General features: G+C 40.8%; 1 protein-coding gene across 1 annotated transcript in view; it reads right to left on the bottom strand.

Moving 5' to 3' along the window:
• ptprr (protein tyrosine phosphatase receptor type R) overlaps nt 1-18,844 on the bottom strand; it is a 58,995-nt gene that overhangs the window by 13,979 nt on the left and 26,172 nt on the right. Inside the window, exons 3-6 of the mRNA XM_066668079.1 lie at nt 16,773-16,886; nt 13,244-13,393; nt 9,438-9,548; nt 3,124-3,533 (exon numbers count right to left, since the gene is read on the bottom strand). Of these exons, the coding sequence (XP_066524176.1) occupies nt 3,124-3,533; nt 9,438-9,548; nt 13,244-13,393; nt 16,773-16,886 (785 nt within the window). The remainder of the gene's footprint in view (nt 1-3,123; nt 3,534-9,437; nt 9,549-13,243; nt 13,394-16,772; nt 16,887-18,844) is intronic.

The following is an 18,844-nucleotide window of genomic DNA, read 5'->3' as shown; positions in this document are numbered from 1 at the left end:
TGGGTTTCCTCCAGGTGCTCCGGTTTCCTCCCACAGTCCAAAAACACACGTTGATAGGTGGATTGGCGACTCAAAAGTGTCCGTGTGAGTGAATGTGTGTGTGTGTTTCCCTGTGAAGGACTGGCGCCCCCTCCAGAGTGTATTTCCGCCTTGCGCCCAATGATTCCAGGTAGGCTCTGGACCCACCGCGACCCTGAACTGGATAAGCGCTGACAGATAATGAATGAATGAATAATTCATTCATTTATTCATACATTGATCTTCTGTAACTGGTTAATTTTGGCCATGGTCATGATGGGCGCAAAGCAAGAACACACCCTGGACAGGTGCCAGTCCATCAGAGGGCCTTGGTTCCATAGACCCATATAAAACTACACAAACAACAGACTAAACTTTAGTTAGTTCTAGGGTAAGTCATTCATTTGTTTGAGAAGACAGCTACATAGAGATGACATACGCAGGTGTGGAAAATTTATAATAACCAATAATGTCAAATATGCTGAAACGCTTTTTTCATCATTCAATCAAATCACAATAGATACAATCATATCCTGTCCATGTTCCTTTCCACCCAAATAACCAGTTTCACCTGGAAATGAATCACATTAGGGAGGTGCATTTTGGATTTCAGTTTCAAGACGAATAAAATGATACAGAAAAGGTGGGACTGCTAACAACCATGAAAGACCTGTCGGCATAGTACAACTTTCACTTCTGAGAATTCAGGAACAAATTCACTCCAGTTTCAGATCTGAAAAAATCCACAGATGTTAATGTCCAAGTTGAAAAACTGAAAGGAACATATTTTTCTGCTGTATTGAAACCTCACAAATCAGCTAATGTCATCCGGCTTAAGGTTTACAAGCCATAGCACAAGATAGTGTGTTTGCTGGGGTGTGGGTGGCATATGCGTGTGGTAGATGGATATGAACAATTAACAATGTGTGTTAAACAACAGCTGCACTGATAATTAACATGTAGCCTCTGCCTAAAATAAACATATTAAAATCAGTTAAAAAAGTGAAAATGGAAGTCACCAGAAAATTGCACCTGCACTCTGAGTAGCAACTGGATTAATCTTAAAAGAAAGTAGAGTATTAAGGAGAACACAAGCCACATTTTTAAAAAAATCTAACAAAAATATAATGAAGATCTTGTTGCCCATTTTGTGTTCTTTAGATTTTTTTCTTTTGTTAAGTGTAAGGCCTTTTCTCAGCTTGTAGCATTAGGTTTAAGTTATGTGTCGTGATGTCAGCAGGTCCTGGAAGAAGAGTGGAGAAAGGAGGCAGGGCTAAAAAACTACTGATGTTACTCTTTAATTTTTGTTATTTATCAGTACCACTTTAGAATAAGACTATACTTATAAATGTTTATAAACATTTATTAATAAAGAGATTTTAAAGTAAGTTATTATGTTGACAAGACATATTCATGAATAATCAGTTATAACACATAGATAGAAAGGGCAACAATCAACTGTTGTTTGCCAAATTGTGAACCCACATCCATCTACACCGTTAAGCCTCAGAAGTTACCAGATGCTGACCTTACATTGGCTTCTCCCTCATTCTTTTCCTCAACACTTTCAATAGGTTCTGACACTTTCAGTATTAGACAAAAAAGAGGTCACTTCCACACTTCCTATCGCTGTGTTACAAATAATTATTAATGACATTTAAGGTGTCTACAACCTAATTAATAGCATGCAATAAACAGGTTTTCATCAGGTTTTTAACCATGATCTAAACCTTTATATTTGTAGTAATTTAAAGTGCTACAAATTTATTTGTACCAATAAATGTATTATCATGTTACTGTAACTTCAAGTTTTTATTCTTCATTCATATAAAATGCAGTTATTTTCTGACACTAAACAGCACAGTTTTGTCTTCACAAATAAACAAATAATCACTCTCATAAATATTATTTACTAATTGTGGGTGGAAAAAAATAAAGTATTTCTCATTTTTTAAGGTAAAATTTCTCCTATTTTTAAAATTCAAGTTACAGTCATTTACAGAAATGCATGTCCCAGTCACAAATTAGGGCCAGAATTAAAAGTCCTTTTTTTCCTCCATCTCCCTGGAAGCTTTTCTGCTCACTGTGAGGGAAAGGTGGCCAGTTTATCAATTTCTTTATGTGTGTTTCTGATAAGCATTTCCATTCTTCCTCACCATCCGGCTGACACTGTTCCCAGCGGGATGGGAAAATAAGCACCGGTCCACACGTATGCCAGATTCACACCTGACCCCGCTTGTTATTAAAGGCTACAAGCCAAAAAAAAAAAACAACCTAGCACCACCTCCCTGGAATAACAAGTACTTATGTAAGAATGGGAGTATATAAGAAAGAACATAGAAGTGTTATATATTCCAATGTGGTTTCAGTTATTTAACAGAGAGAGAGAGAGAGAGAGAGAGAGAGAATGTCACAGGGTAAAGGACAGGACATGGACATCACCTAGTCATGTCAAAAATGTATATAAAATGCTAAAATGGAAGTCAGGGTTTTTCTGATTATCTGATCAGTGGTAGGGTAGTTTTGACAGCGTCCGTGGGCTCATAGTCTACAAGACCAGGTTTCTATTCCTCTGAATAAGAAGAGGCTTATACACCTGAAACTGAAAGCCATATCGATGTTTCAAAGCCTTCTTTGGTAAAAATCAAACCAAATACCTTTAGAACAGAGGGCAAGAGAATGTCACGGGGTAAACATCTATATCTATATAGAGCATCTATGAAAGCATTTTTATAAATCTATTAAAAATTGAGAGAAGAACAAAAAGTGCTGTGAGAGCCAGATGTAGGTCTAATGTTGATTTGGCCCAGATTTGGTCTACAACACACCTGACATCTGGTCCATATAAGGTGGCTGCATGGCCTCAGAGTTGAGTCAACACCACCATTAAAGGGAAATTTGTCAGCTATAAGAGAACTGCAGATATGAGTAACATTCGGACTTTAGATTTGTTCAGATATATTAGCCTCAAGGTATCCTCAAACCTACACATTCTGTCAACCCTGGCCGTGAGTGTCATCCCTTCCATCAAAACCAGCATGTATACGTTTGGTGAGGATCGATATTACACTGAAAAAGGTTGTCTGAAAATAGTGGGCTGCTCACCTCTCCTGTAGGCCGGTGGCAGGCTTCATCTTGAAGGGCGAGGGACTGGAGGACGGGCAGAGCCTGATATCAGGCACAGTGGGGCAAGGGGGCACAGAGATGGAGGTGCTGGCGTGAGTAGGGGAGGAGCTGAGGTTGTAGTCGAGGTTGTAGTCAAGGTTGTAGTCGAGGTTGTAGTTGGAGTTGTGGCTGGGGTTGTGGCTGGGGGTGCTGGAGGGTGTGGCGGGGGTCACAGTGGTGCAGGTAGGTTTGGGGGCCTGGGTGGCCTGCACCATGCTGCTGGTCAGGCTCAGGGGCGACTGATCTCCATGCACAGCTACGGGCGCCTGGTGAACGTCCCGAATGGCCACGCTCGGCCCCTTCAGCTGCCGCTCTGTGTACTCAACCTTCTCCTTTAGACGGTACAGCACCTGAGAGACAGAAAGGGATGTATATCCTTTATTTTATATTTATAGTACCTACGATGGTCCTCCCTAAACACCATCAGTGCAAGGCTAGAGAATAATAGGCCTTACTGAGAAGTTAGTGTTCTCCTACAAGTGTGTTCAGCTATATTTATATATATATATATATATATATATATATATGCCTTGTGGCCTGTGTCTCGCAGTCATTAAAATCATTAAAATTACCAAGTGAACATAGATAATGTTATGTTTTACCAGTCCCAAAAAGCCCCACTGCCCTCCTAAAAAATCCCCATAAGCAGAGACGGAGTGAAATAAGAGGAAATATTGGCCGTGTTTGAAAAGTGGGGGCAGACAAACAACACTACAGAACAGAGCCAGAGTCGGCTAATTTCTTCCTGAACAAGTAACAGCAAATAATTTCTGAAAAAATATATTAGTACAGACACCTATGTCTGTGTGTTTTATACAAAGTGAAACATAGCGACGTTTGAAAACAGGATTGTGCTTTGTGTGTTTTATACGAAGGTTAATAACATGATTGAAAAGTGTAAATACCATGGTTGGTTTGTTTTAAAGAAATTGATGCAGATTCGTATGTGTTTCTCCGTGGTGTGTGAATGTGTTTAAAGCAAATTAAGGAGTAATAATTGTGTTTGTAAACCCTCGCATATTCACCTAATTAAGGTGGAATGGAGAAATCAAGCTTGGTTGTACACAGCAAATATAAGCGTTTCACTAGTAGGTAGATGTTTTAGTGACATGATGTGCACTTGGTCGTGTTTTTTAAATAGTTAAAACTGGAAATAAGAAGTGTTTCAAAACGAGTTTTGTTTGTAAAATCTGGCTTTAGCTTCGCATAGCTGTTTAAGGCGGAAATAAGAATTCAATAAAAAGCTGGACAAAAACGAAAATAAGATTCTTAAATGGACCCATTTAAGGTGGAACCCATTAAATGCTTAAATACGAAAATTGTGAATAATTGGTTGAATAATACAATTGGTTTGTGTGATTTAAATGGATAAAATTGAATAGCAGTAGGTTCAAAAAGTTAAAAAAGTTAGAGCGCTAGTTTCAGCTCTTACAGTGGAACAGAAACTTCCAGAACCAAGGACTCGTAAACGGATACATGTATCGTCATTTCCCCTAACTCCGGCCGTCCCCTACTTTCGGCCAGTGCCGTATATAGTGCAATTCCGCTCTCTCTCTTCGCCAATCGCATTGTTTAAAACACTAAAACGTAAGTTTAAGCTTTAGTAGGGCATTTAAACATCAGTCTTGCAAGAAATCACATATCTAAACAATATTTAAGTATCTCTAGCAGGATTGTAATTCTTTGTGTGCAAAACTGCATGTGGAACACAACACATTTCCATTTCGCAACAGATATTTCCCTCAGTGTAAAAGTTAGCTTAGCGGTTAGCTTCCTTTTCTCTGAGGGGAAATTCGAAGTTAGGGGGCACCAATAATCTTAGCAGTATTGGCACCTACTTAAACAAAGCGTTTTTATCTAAAAACATATTTTCTTTCAAAGTCAAGCAAGTCTTGGACATTAATCTACACATATTTGACTCCTGAAAAATGTTGATTTGAGTGAGTAAAGTACTTCTATTTATTTAAAGTTAGCTAAGATTTCCAATATTCTAATTACAAGTGACTGGAACTAGGGGTCCCTACGCTAAAGTGGAACGAAATGTTTGGCTATGAATACGGTGGATAAGATCTGCTTCCTAAATTACATTTATGGTTGAAACCAAAATCGAAAAGTAACACCAAATATATTTCAGGTGGATTTGGACAGTAAAGACCTGTAAATGCAGAGAAATTTTATGAGAAGGGCTATTATGGCCTAAGTTTTTTTAATTGGTCTCTTGTTCGTTGAGTTTTCCTCAAACTGGCAACCTGCTCGAGCTCACTTCTGGGGAGGAGGGGGAGGAGGCAGGCAGCTCTCTCCGCTCTCTTGAAACTGTATTGTAGTTCTGAGTTTAAACACTTGGTGTAAATATTACAGATTGCTCCTTTAAGTTTTATGCATTTTTGTGTCTACTTCCATCAGTGATAGATAGATAGATAGATAGATAGATAGATAGATAGATAGATAGATAGATAGACAGATAGACAGCAATTATCAAACAAACAGTGGCAAATTATCAAAGAATTACCTAATACAAACATAGGCGATTTACATTCATAATTGATGACAAAACTATAAATGTTTTTCTTCAGCGTTGACTGTCATGGCGTCATGAAACCAAGTTTACCAGAAGCACACTGAGCAGTGGGGGTTTGCGCAATCTTGAGTCAGATTAGCAAATGTACAAATGAAGTGGAAATATTATCATGAAATTAAACTGTTGACTTCCTGTCTATTTTACTGTGCAGTGTATTTCTACAATAAATTAATTTACAACTATAGAAAATATTTATATTTCTGTATCTTGTAAATATTGTCCATCTCTTAAACTATACATACTTTGTGCACTTCTATTGTTAGTTTATTGCTATTTTTTGATTTGGCAGTCTTATTAAAATAAATACTGTCGCTGTCTTAATTTTTGTGGTTTGCTACACAGCAGCTGTCCTTCACACTGTGTGAACATTTCATGATAAATGGACTAATATAAAAACTCCAAAATTACAAGGAATATATTGACTTCAATTAAAGTTAAGAAGCTGTTTCCTTCTCTTATAAATTTAATATTTTGAACTACATGTTTTTCTTTGGACAGCAACAATATGTCATTTCATAACGTAGCAAACTTCATATCTCGGCTGATCAATCACATTTCAGGCAAGAGGAATATGTAAATTAGACGTTTCAGCTAAAGTTTTGAATACATGTTTTTTTTTTTCCTGAATTAAACTCCAATGAATTTATTAAATGAATGCTCTATGTCCTGTGCACTTCCATAGGTTTCAGATAACTAGTAGACTGCAGCAAAAACAAGATGTTTTAGATGTGCATGTTTAAACATGTGGAGAACGATGAGTAGAGCAGAATTCCTCTGTGATTGAAGCTTTGATTAAATCTTCATAGCCATAACTTACACTAATATAAATATTGCACAGAGATAATTATGTTACATTATTTACAGTATATCCATAAATTCTTCATCAAAATACTTGAAATATATTGTCTTATATTGTCTTATCTGTTATCAGGAATAAGAACACAGTCATATAGTGTGTGTATATATATATATATATATATATATATAAAGAGAGACTGCAGCTTGAAAACCTGCATACAAAAGTGGAACAGTCTCCATCTTGTGGCAATGCAGGAAAAAAAAATCCACGGAAACACATCAGTGTCCCTGTTTTTACAATCCCAAAATTTCTGCCATCGGGTTGTGAATGTTGACAGAAAAAAAAACTATGTTAGACACATTACTGAAGACTAGAGAGTCAGATATTCTTTCATTTTCTGACAAATGCAATGCCTTAATTTCCAAATGTATTTTTAAAAATATTTTTACTCTTCATTCTCTCTTCAAATGAATATTATTTTTATACGCGACACACGACAAGGATTTGCTCTGCATCTTTTTTCACATAGCTGGAAAATTGTCCGTAAATCTTCATTTCTTTTTACCTCCGACACAAGAAACGCGAACATAATACATCGGGTGTCATGAATTTGCAGAACGTTCTCGATTTTCAACTGAGTCATTTGCCAGCAGACCACTTCCACATCAGCTCTAAAGCTCTAAAAAAAATTCTGTTCTCCCACAGTCTGTTGAAGCAAGACCCGTGGTGTTGCAAGCATCCACCAGAAACCCTCACAACTCAGAGATTCCTCTCTTAACTGACAACTGGATTTCCTTTTACAGCCTGAATTCTTTAATCCTGAGCGACTTCACGTTTTAATCAGGTTTACAGAGGCAGGAACCTGTAGTGTTTAATAGTGTAGTGCCTGCGCGTAGTTGGGCGTTAAATCACAGGTGTTTCAAATTACACCCAACATAGATTTGGATGAAATCCTGCCCTTTAAGCAAAATCTTCGAGGAGCTAGAAGAGCTTAAACAATGTCATTGGCTTTATTGGGCAGTTTTGTCAGTACAGATCACACAGTAATACCTAACATGATCTATGTATAATGGTTAGTAGGTGTAAATAGAGGCCCTGTACACTTACAACATTTGACAAATGTTAATTAGAGAGACTTGGAGCACTTCTGCCTAGTGTTTTAGGTATGAGGCAGTTTCCCACCACACTACGCCAACCACAGAGGCAGCTGTAGATGCTACACCACAGAGTATGAGATTTCATTTTGGCTTTTTCGATTCAAACACATCCTCGCTGTCCGAAGAAAAACATGATTCAGCAAAATAGTACGTTTACAGAAGATGGAAAAAGCCTTAAAATCCCACAAACTTACAAGAAAGTCGACGTAGTGCTAGTAATTTTGGAGCATTGCTATTGGTCATTCAAACAATATATACACAAAAATGGATACATGGTTTTCTTTAGACAGCGACAATATGTAACGGTCGTAATATAAAAAAAAGTCAAAACAAGCGTATACCATTAATAACCTACATATATGACTACACTTGATTTTTGACATGAATAAACGTAATGCATGTGCACTGACGCGCACTACTCCGATCTGTGTCGGGACTTAAATTAAACTATTGCAAATTTTTGTGCAATTTCCTTTCCTTTCTCACTGCCCAGTCATAGAGCTTGCAAAACTAATTCCATGGCAACAGTGACATCACTAGGTTTGTTGAATTGTGCTCCTCAAAAGCTGCTTAGACAGTCTACAAAGGTAGGCTAGCATCACATCCAGCACTAAAATGGCATCTTCAGAAAAGCCCTGTCCAAAGCAAAGTCAACAATGAAATACATTGAATTGAAAAGTGTGTGCCTTATCTTCACACACTCCCTTTTCTCACAGTTTATGACCGGAAGTGCTCTCAACTGTCAAAACACACCAGAAGCCACCCCGCCCCCCCACACCCACCAAATTAAGCCTGTAGCTCTAGGCTCCCAACTCACTTTGATTGGCTTATAATTAACAGGCTAAACCTTTAGCTCCTTTAAGCTCCTCGGCCAGTCGGGGCAGGTAAACGGACCGCTGGTGTTGATGTCATCTCCTGTGCCTGTCAAGCCGTACCTAAAACGCCGGTGCGGCCAAGCCGTTTCATGCAAGAGACAGAGAGAGACAGTGGTGTAAGCGCTGAATCTCTCGGGGCGTCTGAGGCAGGCCGAAAGCGCATCAGCACCACAGAGGAAGAAGGGACATTACCACTAACTTCCCTTCTCTCTCTCGTTTTCTCTCTCTCTCTCTCTCTCTCTCTCTCTCTATCTCTCTCAGACACTGTTGCTCATTTCCTTTTTCTCTCTTTCACTTCCGTTGTCTCTCATCCTCTCCCTCTCTCCCCCGTTCTCTCACTCTCAGGCCCACTCTGTGACTGTGACTCGCACCATGGTTTCATCACTCTCTCGCACCTTCTGTTTAAATCTCCCAGTGCACAGTACTATCCCCTTCTCTGTTTCCTTCTCTCCCAACACCACACCCCCACCAACCCCAGGTGATGCGGCTTCATGGAATCCACACTGTCTGCTAACTCTTCTAAAGACTGCGAATGTGAATATCAGTGAATCCCCTCCAGAGCAGATTTGAGCCGAAAGCCCCACAAATGTATGAACGTCCTCTAAGGCAGGCATGTATTATTCATGTGAAGCAGGAAGTGGTTGAGGTGCACAGCGTGGGTGGATTCTCTGCGTGTTAGGCAACTACTTGAGGGCCACACACACACACACACACAGACTTTGAAAAAGCTGTATAATCTCCTGACCTAACCCTTAATCCTCATTAAGGTGAAACAGTCAGATTACTGTGTAACGTAACGGCGTGAGGACCGTATGAGAACCTGAGACAGAGAAAGAGAGACCTACCATTAAACAGGTGACGATGATAATGAAGATAGTGAGGAAGATGACCACAGCGTAGAAGCCCTCTTTGCTCCACACGTTGTCCCGCTCGTGCTGCCCTTGAAGCACATTCTTCTGTTGGAGACACAGAGGACGACATTAAAGCAGCACATAGGGAATCACGTTGACTCAAAAGAAAACCCACTGACTCAACAGGGCATTAGAAATCAACTCATAGAGCTTGAGCATCTGCCCACTGGCGTCCATTCTGAGTGTGGTTTGAGTCAGCGGGCTTGCTGTGCTTTCCTACGGACAGAGAAATTCAGTCCTAGAAGACAGATGTGGTAGGTAGACTCAAGGTACACAAACACTGGGATATTCCCTTTAAAGTGACAAAAAAAGCAACTGACCACTATCCGAACGGACAGTTCCCTCAGTAGCCGGCATCCCTGGCTCACCTGTAACAGCACTGTCCAGCGAAGTCCAGCCAGGCCTGAGACACACTACCCCCTGCCGGTCCGGACTAGCACCCGAGAGCTACAAACCTGTGTGTGTGTGTGTGTGTGTGTGTGTGTGCTGTCAGCGTTCGCAGGTGATGCGAGGATTAACAAGTGCAGCACTCAAGAGGCAAATCTACTCTGACATTGCTTCGAGTGAGAGAGAGGCAGCAGGCTCCTCCCATAGGCCTGCCCACACACAACCCACACACACAGACACAGACACACACACACACGACTTAACCTGCCCCAAAACAGAAACACACTAACCTGCAAATACACCTCCACACCACACACACACACACTGAGATGAACCCCGGAAGAGCGCAAGAAAGAAGCACACATACACATGCTATCGCTCGCCCACACCACCATCATCACTCTTCAGCTATATTTATAATTATAATTAGGGCTGATTAGCCCACTCATAACCCAGACTTTCCCAAACGACAGCTCTCCCTCACTTCGTGCGCTGATCATTTTGCAGGACACTAATGTCCAGCAGTGTAGGGTCAATAACACCTTACTGTAGGGCACTGTATATAATCCCTTCATTAAAACAGACACAAACATAAATACAGCCTTTTAACTTTATTCACTGTATTTATTACACAGCAGTATTCACATCATTGTTAAGTACTTAAGATCGCAAGAGCACTGTGAGTTTACACTTGCGCAAACACTACTGCAAGTGTCAGAAAGTTTGTGAAATTTGTTTTACAAGTTCATCATGTTTTTGACCCTTTTTTGACTCGCATCATCATCATGTCACCCTGACAAATGTCTCCAAAGTCTGTTGTCATAAACATCTATGTGATTTCACCCCATTAAATATCGTGATAAAACCAAATGTCACAGAAAATGAATGTCACTTGACAAGGTTGTTATGCAAACCAGGCCTCAAAGCTGAGAAATGCATTTATAAACGTTTATGTATGTTTATGTCAGTTGTCATGGGATCATGTAGGTGTCAGTTGACCTTCTAAACAGTGCCCTGGAGGCTCATGGGTAATGTAAATGAAACCCAGTTTCGAAAAATTCTGAATTTAAAATATCAGTAAAAAACAAATAGAGGGGTTTCCCCTCAAATGGGACATTTTGTGAAACAAATGTCAGTTCAGGTCATGTGCACATTCATTTGGGGATTTGGAGCCTACCGACCCACACACTGTGAAACAAGACCACCCAGTTCTTTTTTTTTTGGAGGCTGCATAATTCAGAAACCATGGAGTTGTTTGATTTTGCAGCGCATCTGACGACAAATGCAGAGACGTTAGAATTGCTCCGCCTCCAAGTCTGAGTTTCTCCAATCACAGCACTGTTCCCGCATTAATGGGAGTGTGCAAAGACGAGGTTAAACAGAGCGACAACACGTCCAGAGACAAAGCTGCAAAAATGAGATCAGAGAAGAAAGTCCCCACTGCTGTGCGTTCAGGGTGGAGGTGAATAGCGAGCGGCTCGTTATCATTTAAAGGAACAAGCACTGAAACCGACCAAAGAACAAGTGAAAGAAAGCATTGGGTAAACAAATAAACAAACAAAGCTCAGGTCTTGGACTGACCAGTCACATATCAGCTAAAGGAAAACGACTGCTTTAACAGAATGTCCTGTCCAGTTAGACAACACTATGCATCAAACTAACTGTCCATTCATGCTTAGTTTGACAGTGCCAACTGCTCATTGATGACTCCAAGTTGCCAGAACACAGCCTTCTTTAACTCTGACCTTATCCAGAGGATGATGAAGAGCCTCTCCTTTAATCTGAAGGGCTGCTAATTGGACTGTACAAACTCTACAAGCTGCCTTCAGAAGTCATTTTTCATGGCTGTCTGTGATGGAGGACTTTGTCTGGGCCCCTGCGAGGACATTAAAAATGTACATAAGAGACTATCAACATTCACTTGAGCCTGGAACTGAAAGCAGCTTGAGGAGACCTCGTTTTTGCCAGTCTGACCAACATGAGAGCAGTTTCAGAGGTTTTGCCCACCTGATCACTGGGGTAGATCATTACATATCTTAAACCGCTAAAAGCAGATGACTGAGCTTGGACTATTCCACCAGGGGTTTGACTCCTCCTCCCTGCCTCCACCTACAGGTAGTGTCGGAGTCACACAGCTCCAGGGACTTGGAGATTGTGGGTTCGAGTTCCGCTTCGGGTGACTGTCTGTGAGGAGTGTAGTGTGTTCTCCCTGTGTCTGCGTGGGTTTCCTCCGGGTGACTGTCTGTGAGGAGTGTGGTGTGTTCTCTCTGTATCTGCATGGGTTTCCTCCGGGTGACTGTCTGTGAGGAGTGTGGTGTGTTCTCCCTGTGTCTGCATGGGTTTCCTCCAGGTGACTGTCTGTGAGGAGTGTGGTGTGTTCTCCCTGTGTCTGTGTGGGTTTCCTCCGGGTGACTGTCTGTGAGGAGTGTGTTGTGTTCTCCCTGTTTCAGCATGGGTTTCCTCCGGGTGACTGTCTGTGAGGAGTGTGGTGTGTTCTCCCTGTGTCTGCATGGGTTTCCTCCAGGTGACTGTCTGTGAGGAGTGTGGTGTGTTCTCCCTGTGTCTGTGTGGGTTTCCTCCGGGTGCTCCGGTTTCCTTAAACTGTGTTTTTTTCCCCTAAAATACATAGCAATTTTTGGAAATACATGAACTTGAGCCTGCACAAAAATTCATATTTAAATATTATAAGATTATTCTAAGATCATTATGTAAATAATTTATCTACTCAGTAAGCATTGTGCTTGTATAAAGCTATTATATAATTATAATAAATACAAAAACAAATACAGCAAAAGGATTTAATAAGATTAAGTTGGTTTTTAGATGTTCTCCTTGATCGTATGAATCTGTTAAACCAACAGCACACTTGATTTAACATAAGGAAGTATGTATTAACCTGTACCCCTAGGTATGATGATGACCTCGAATAATACTGGACTGCCACGAGGAGAGGTTTGGAAAAGGTTTAACCAACACATCCACACTCAGAATATCAGTACTTATTGTAATAATGTTTTTGGGGTTTTTTTGTTTTTGAATTTGAAGGAAATAAACTCTTACTGATCATATAAACAGCTTTTTAACTGTCATTTTCTGTTGTGGCAAGGAAAACCCAGTGTTATCTGAAATGCTGGATAAATACAAAGCAAATAAGTGGCACCTAAATCCCAGCTGGGGACTGTAGGTTATATGGTCATCCTAAAGCTGAGAGTAGCCTTTATTTTAAGCACCTTCAGTGTTTCTTTCATCAACGTTGAGGTTCTCAACCACATCAGAGTGGGGGAGATGAGGGCACTGGGATGAAAGGAGGCGAGTGTGTCAAGTGGAAATGAGCAGCGGAGCTTCAAACGCACCTCAGAGGAGACTTCGGTGAGGCCGAAGGGTCTGAGACTGCGGTGGAGTGTGTTGATGTTGAGCGAGCGGATCACTTCCTCTGAGGACACAGGCTCAGACGCCCCCGTCCTGTCTGACGAGACGTACAGCTCGATGCCATTCTTCTGCTCCTGGGAAAAACAAGAGGGCATAATATGTATTACTCCCAAGAAGTCACTTATCGACTAGATAGAAAGCTAGGTAGATAGATCCTGCTAACAGCGTCCTGTGGGCAGCATTAAGTGACCACGGGTGAAGATCTAGACGATGACTAACACTGACTATGCGTCTACACGTTGGACAGAAAATGTAGGTATGTCTAATACCTGAGTATCACTTTATACACTGCACTTAAAACCTTTACATTTGTTGATTCTGTTTTACTGGTTTATTAATTGCCACATGGTTTTGTCAGTGTGTTTGCTGGTCATTCTTGTTCTTTTGCTGTCGGTCCTAATGTAGTGTTATGTCACTGTGAACATTGGTCAATCTCAGGTTAGGGTTAGTGTTAGGCAGTGGCAGATGCTCAGTCTAGACATGTTACTGAGGTAGGCTACTGCAGTGAGGCGTCTTGCCTAAGACCTCTTACATGTGTAGTGTGGTATGCCCAGGCAGACAGGGAACTGAACACTGTTCCGCTGTGTTGAAGTCTGTGGCGTTACCCACTGCACAGCACCAACCACCAAGTGCAAATTTCATTGCACAAGACCAGAGTAAACATGCATTTATTGCTGAGATAAACAGATAAGAACCACAAGACATTTACCCTGGTACCATACGTTTGCAAAAACTTAAACATCACATTCAGGGGTCATTGACTTTCAACCTGTGCCTGTATCATTAAGTTATAATAAAAGCATGTGCACAATACATGACCCTGAGTATTAGAAGCAATATGAGACAGTTGAAGCAAAATGGAGGCATGCCCAAACGGAAAAGAGCCTAAAAGGAAGCGTTTGAAGACACATTGGGGAAAATTCACAGCTCATTTCAAAAAAGAGAAAAGCCACCACAGGAAGAACCGTGGTTAAAAAGTTCAAGCTTGCTTACAGAGATAAGCAGACAGTTGCCAAATCATTTAAAAGTACCTAATTTAATGCCACGCAAAACTCTGTCATAATTAAAATTACTGTCCAATAACAAAGCTGATAATAATCTGCTCTGTAGTCTGCTTTGTGGTCCAGCTGTGGCTGGAAGTGCTAAGAATACATATTAATTATTAACAATTTTATTATTTACTTGTTTTTACAAAAATTTCATGTTCAGACTTATTTCTGACCTTCCCCAGTAATCAAACGCAAATAAGTCCTCTTTGGTGACAAACTCCAGTTCTCTGAAATGGAAGGCTTTCTTGCCCTGTGTCTGGTGTTTAGTTCCTTTTACAGATTCCCAATGGGGTTTATGTCTGGACTCTGTGTGGACCACTCAGAAATGTTGATATTTCTTGACCAATTTGGCTGCATGTTTTAAATCATTGTTGGAATGCAGACTGTCTGAAGCTCTCCTCTAGAGTCTTTAATGTAGTCCTGTGTTGTCATTATGCTAGGGTGACCAGATCTGAGATGGTGAAAAAGAGGAAACGTCTCGGGGGGGGACACGACACGATGACTTCCGAGAACTTACATTTACGTTTCCGCATAGCTGAAGGGTAGGTACATGAGCTTTGCCTGACGTAAACAAGGACTACTGACGTGCAGACTGACCAATTAAATGTTTACAGAGAAGGTTATCGACCAATAACGGTAGCTCTACAGTCAGACCGTCCAATCAGAAGATTTTAGGCTACTTCACCACGCCCCCTTCTCACTCAAGCGAACCAATCGGAGTAGGGGAGGGCGGGACTAGTTTGTGAACGAAACGCTTCTCGAAATTCTATGTAAGCTCTAGAAATACAATGTTTGTGAAATTCCGCCCGGACATTGTTTTAAGTCTAAAAAAGAGGACATGTCCGGGTAAAAGAGGACGTCTGGTCACCTTACATTATGCTGTTAAGTTTGTCATGCTTGCCCGGCAGAAAATCACTCCCAAGTCATTACATTCCCATAATCATGCATGACGGGAGAGATGGTGTTCCATTCAAAGTCTTCAGTAATTAATGGGTTTATATAAATAATTCTGAACCTGGTACTTTTAGCTAAAATGTAAAAGAAAAATAAATCGTTTGTCACTTGTTTATGTCATTTGCAGCCAGAAGGTACCTATTGGACAAGACATTGGGTCCATGTTCAGTGCCTGCTGTTTCAGTTTCTCTAAATAGATAAATTTAAACACAAATTTACCTTAAATTTAATTCAAATAATAACAATTATAATAAAAGATTGCATCCTCTGTAAGGCTACCATTTTGACGATTCATGAAACAGAAGCTCAGGAGACATGTGGTTTCACTGGTGGTTTAACATTTTAAATAAAATGGCTGTATGTTTATTTGACATCACAACGTCTGGTTTCCGATCACAGCCACTGTAAAGAAGCTCACTTTCAAATGTCTTTACAATGCACCACTTCCCAACTATCCTCTCTGAATGACTCTGTTTATGTCTGAAGCCATATAATCAGAATCTCCTGCAGAATTTTGTTAAAAGCACCGGAGTTCCCCTTTAAACTATAGCTGGGTTGGTCATAGCTCATACACAAAGCACAGGAAATGAGTAAAAGTGAGTACTTTCCATAACAAAGAAACAAATGACACCATCAAACGGGTCGTGACGGCTCATGACATTTGTGGCAAGTCCAAAAAAAAACCACAGCAAGCGACACCCTTAGACATGCACTCATTCATAAAACTGCTCTCCGTGTCTGCCTTCACTTTCAGAATTGATTGCTACTTACTGGTTAAATATACCTGAATGTATCTCCTGCTTCCAGTTAAACCTACTGACAGAAGTGTGTAACGTAATAAACAGTGTGTGTCACAACTCTCAGTGATGCAACATAATGGAAAGTTTCCCTCTTGAACATGCAACAGCATGCACTGCACACCAATAACAGTCTATGTGCAGTGCAGAGCCATATGCAAATTTGCACACCCCTAACTACTATCTAATTACTTAAAGAAACAGTAAGTAATTTTTCCCAAACAATATTTCTAAATGTGACTATTTATAAATTTGAAATTTTTTTACCAATATGCAGCTTGCATGAGATGAAAAACTGAATATCTTTGAAGTCACCGAATTAAACACTTTATGCTCCACAGAGCGGGTCCCCCACAGGGATAGGGGGCAGTTTTGAGGGTGAGTGACATTAATGTTCTTTTTGCAGTTGTAGGCTAATGCTACCTTGGATATGAGGCGCTATATAAATAGAACGTATTATTGTTGTTGTTGTTCTTTTTTATTAATATTAATATTATTAATGAAAATAACCGTACTCAAGGATTTTTATTGGTGTTCTTGCCTAAGCTGGGAACTGAACTTCATGTTCCTATGAGGATGGTAGTGGTGTAACCCACAACACTAAACTAACCATGCATTTAAATATCCCATCATGAAATATCAGGGTTTCTTACATTGAGGCGGTTGATGTGCACTTGTCTGGGAGAAATGTCCAGGGCAGCGGCCACACCCTCACGAAAAGAACGCAGAAGAGTTACGTTCAAGCGCCGCACATCCACCTGCAGAGCCTGAGAGAGAGAGAGAGAGAGAGAGAGAGAGAGAGAGAGAAAGAGAGAGAGAGGGAAAACATGAGTGCATGAGACAGTGCATGAGAGATAGATTGAAAGATAGACAGAGCGAGATAGCACAGAAGAGTGCATGAGAGAGAAAGAGAGAGAGTGCACGATAGAAAAGGGAGAGTGAGATGAGACGTAGCAAGATAAAGCCGGAGCTAGAGAAAGAGATGAAGAGAGATAGAGAAAGACAGAGATGCGTCACCATGGAAACGAGCCGTGTTCTCACCGAATGTCACAAATGGAGCCTGTCAGGGGGCTATTGAGAGAGAGACCCGAAACGCTGTCTAGAAAAACAACACCCACCACAAGCTTCACCCGTTTGTGTCCCTGCCTTTTAAAGACTCCCACCAAAATGGCTGCAGCCTTCTAGCACTACGTACATCATGTGATTTATGATCCAGAACTAATTCTACAACATCAGTATCTGACCTCACTAATGAACCCTCACCGAAATGTCCCAACATCCAAGTCTTTCCAAACAATTAGAAGCTGTGACCACAGACAATTAGAACAAACTATAACTACCATTAATGTTGAATGTGCACGTTTCGACAAAGTCACCATGAGAATGGTTTCTATATTTAAAAAAATTAGGGATGCACCGATTTTGAATTTTTGGGCCGATAAAATAGCTGATAATTAGCACCTCAGAGTAGCTGATATCGATATTCATAACAAAACTATGTTCTAGTAATTAAAGAAAATTCATTAATTCATTATCTGTAATCCTATCCAGTTCAGGGTCACGGTGGGTCCAGAGCCTACCTGGAATCAATGGGCGCAAGGCAGGAATACACCCTGGAGGGGGCGCCAGTCCTTCACAGGGCAACACACACACATTCACTCACACACTCACACCTACGGACACTTTTGAGTCGCCAATCCACCTACCAACGTGTGTTTTTGGACTGTGGGAGGAAACCTACGCAGACACAGGGAGAACACACCACACTCCTCACAGACAGTCACCCGGAGGAAACCCACGCAGACACAAGGAGAACACACCACACTCCTCACAGACAGTCACCCGGAGGAAACCCACGCAGACACAAGGAGAACACACCACACTCCTCACAGACAGTCACCCGGAGGAAACCCACACAGACACAGGGAGAACACACCACACTCCTCACAGACAGTCACCCGGAGGAAACCCACGCAGACACAGGGAGAACACACCACACTCCTCACAGACAGTCACTCGGAGCTGGAATCGAACCCACAACCTCCAGGTCCCTGGAGCTTTATGACTGCGACACTACCTGCTTAAAGAAAATTTACTAATCAAATTATTTTTATCGAGGTTGTCAATAATTTTCTTCAGTATTTGTACTTTTTAATTGTATTTTCAGTTCAATAGTTGTAGTTCTATTATATTTTTTATCAAAGATTAACTGCTGGTTCCACATGGAAGGTTTATAGAGGGGCACTAATTAATGCAACACCGCGTTTGTTTTGGAGAGTGAGGGAGATAGGGGCGTAAAGCGGCTCCGGGGGAGAGAGAGTGTTTGAGCAAGTGTTTATCATCATGTTTCAGTAATGAATTCAGATGCTGAATGACTCTGTATCAATTTTCATGGGTTTTATATAAGAAAGGCTCCTCCACTGTGGTGGCTGAGAGTGTCTTTCTCTCATTTAACCTGCTGTGTGCGTGTGTGTGTGTGTTTTTACACTGCAGTCTATGTGTGTGTGTGTGTGTGTGTGTGTACAAAGCACCAATTTTAAAATAGTTTTATCACTAGAAAAAATAACAGTCTATTTCAGTTTACAGATCTGTAATAAGAGTAAATAGTAAGTGAAGTGTATTTTACAGCAGTAATAGCTTGAAACTTCACTTCCTGTAGTTATGAACGTCCATCACAGGTCAGAAACAAAGCCGAAATAAGAGAATGAGTATTGTACTCTAAGAC

The sequence above is a fragment of the Hoplias malabaricus genome, chromosome 4 (genome assembly GCF_029633855.1).
Source record: "Hoplias malabaricus isolate fHopMal1 chromosome 4, fHopMal1.hap1, whole genome shotgun sequence".
Classification (NCBI taxonomy): Eukaryota; Metazoa; Chordata; class Actinopteri; order Characiformes; family Erythrinidae; genus Hoplias; species Hoplias malabaricus.
Note: the sequence above shows the minus strand (reverse complement) of the source record. Positions and strands in the feature narration are given on the sequence as shown.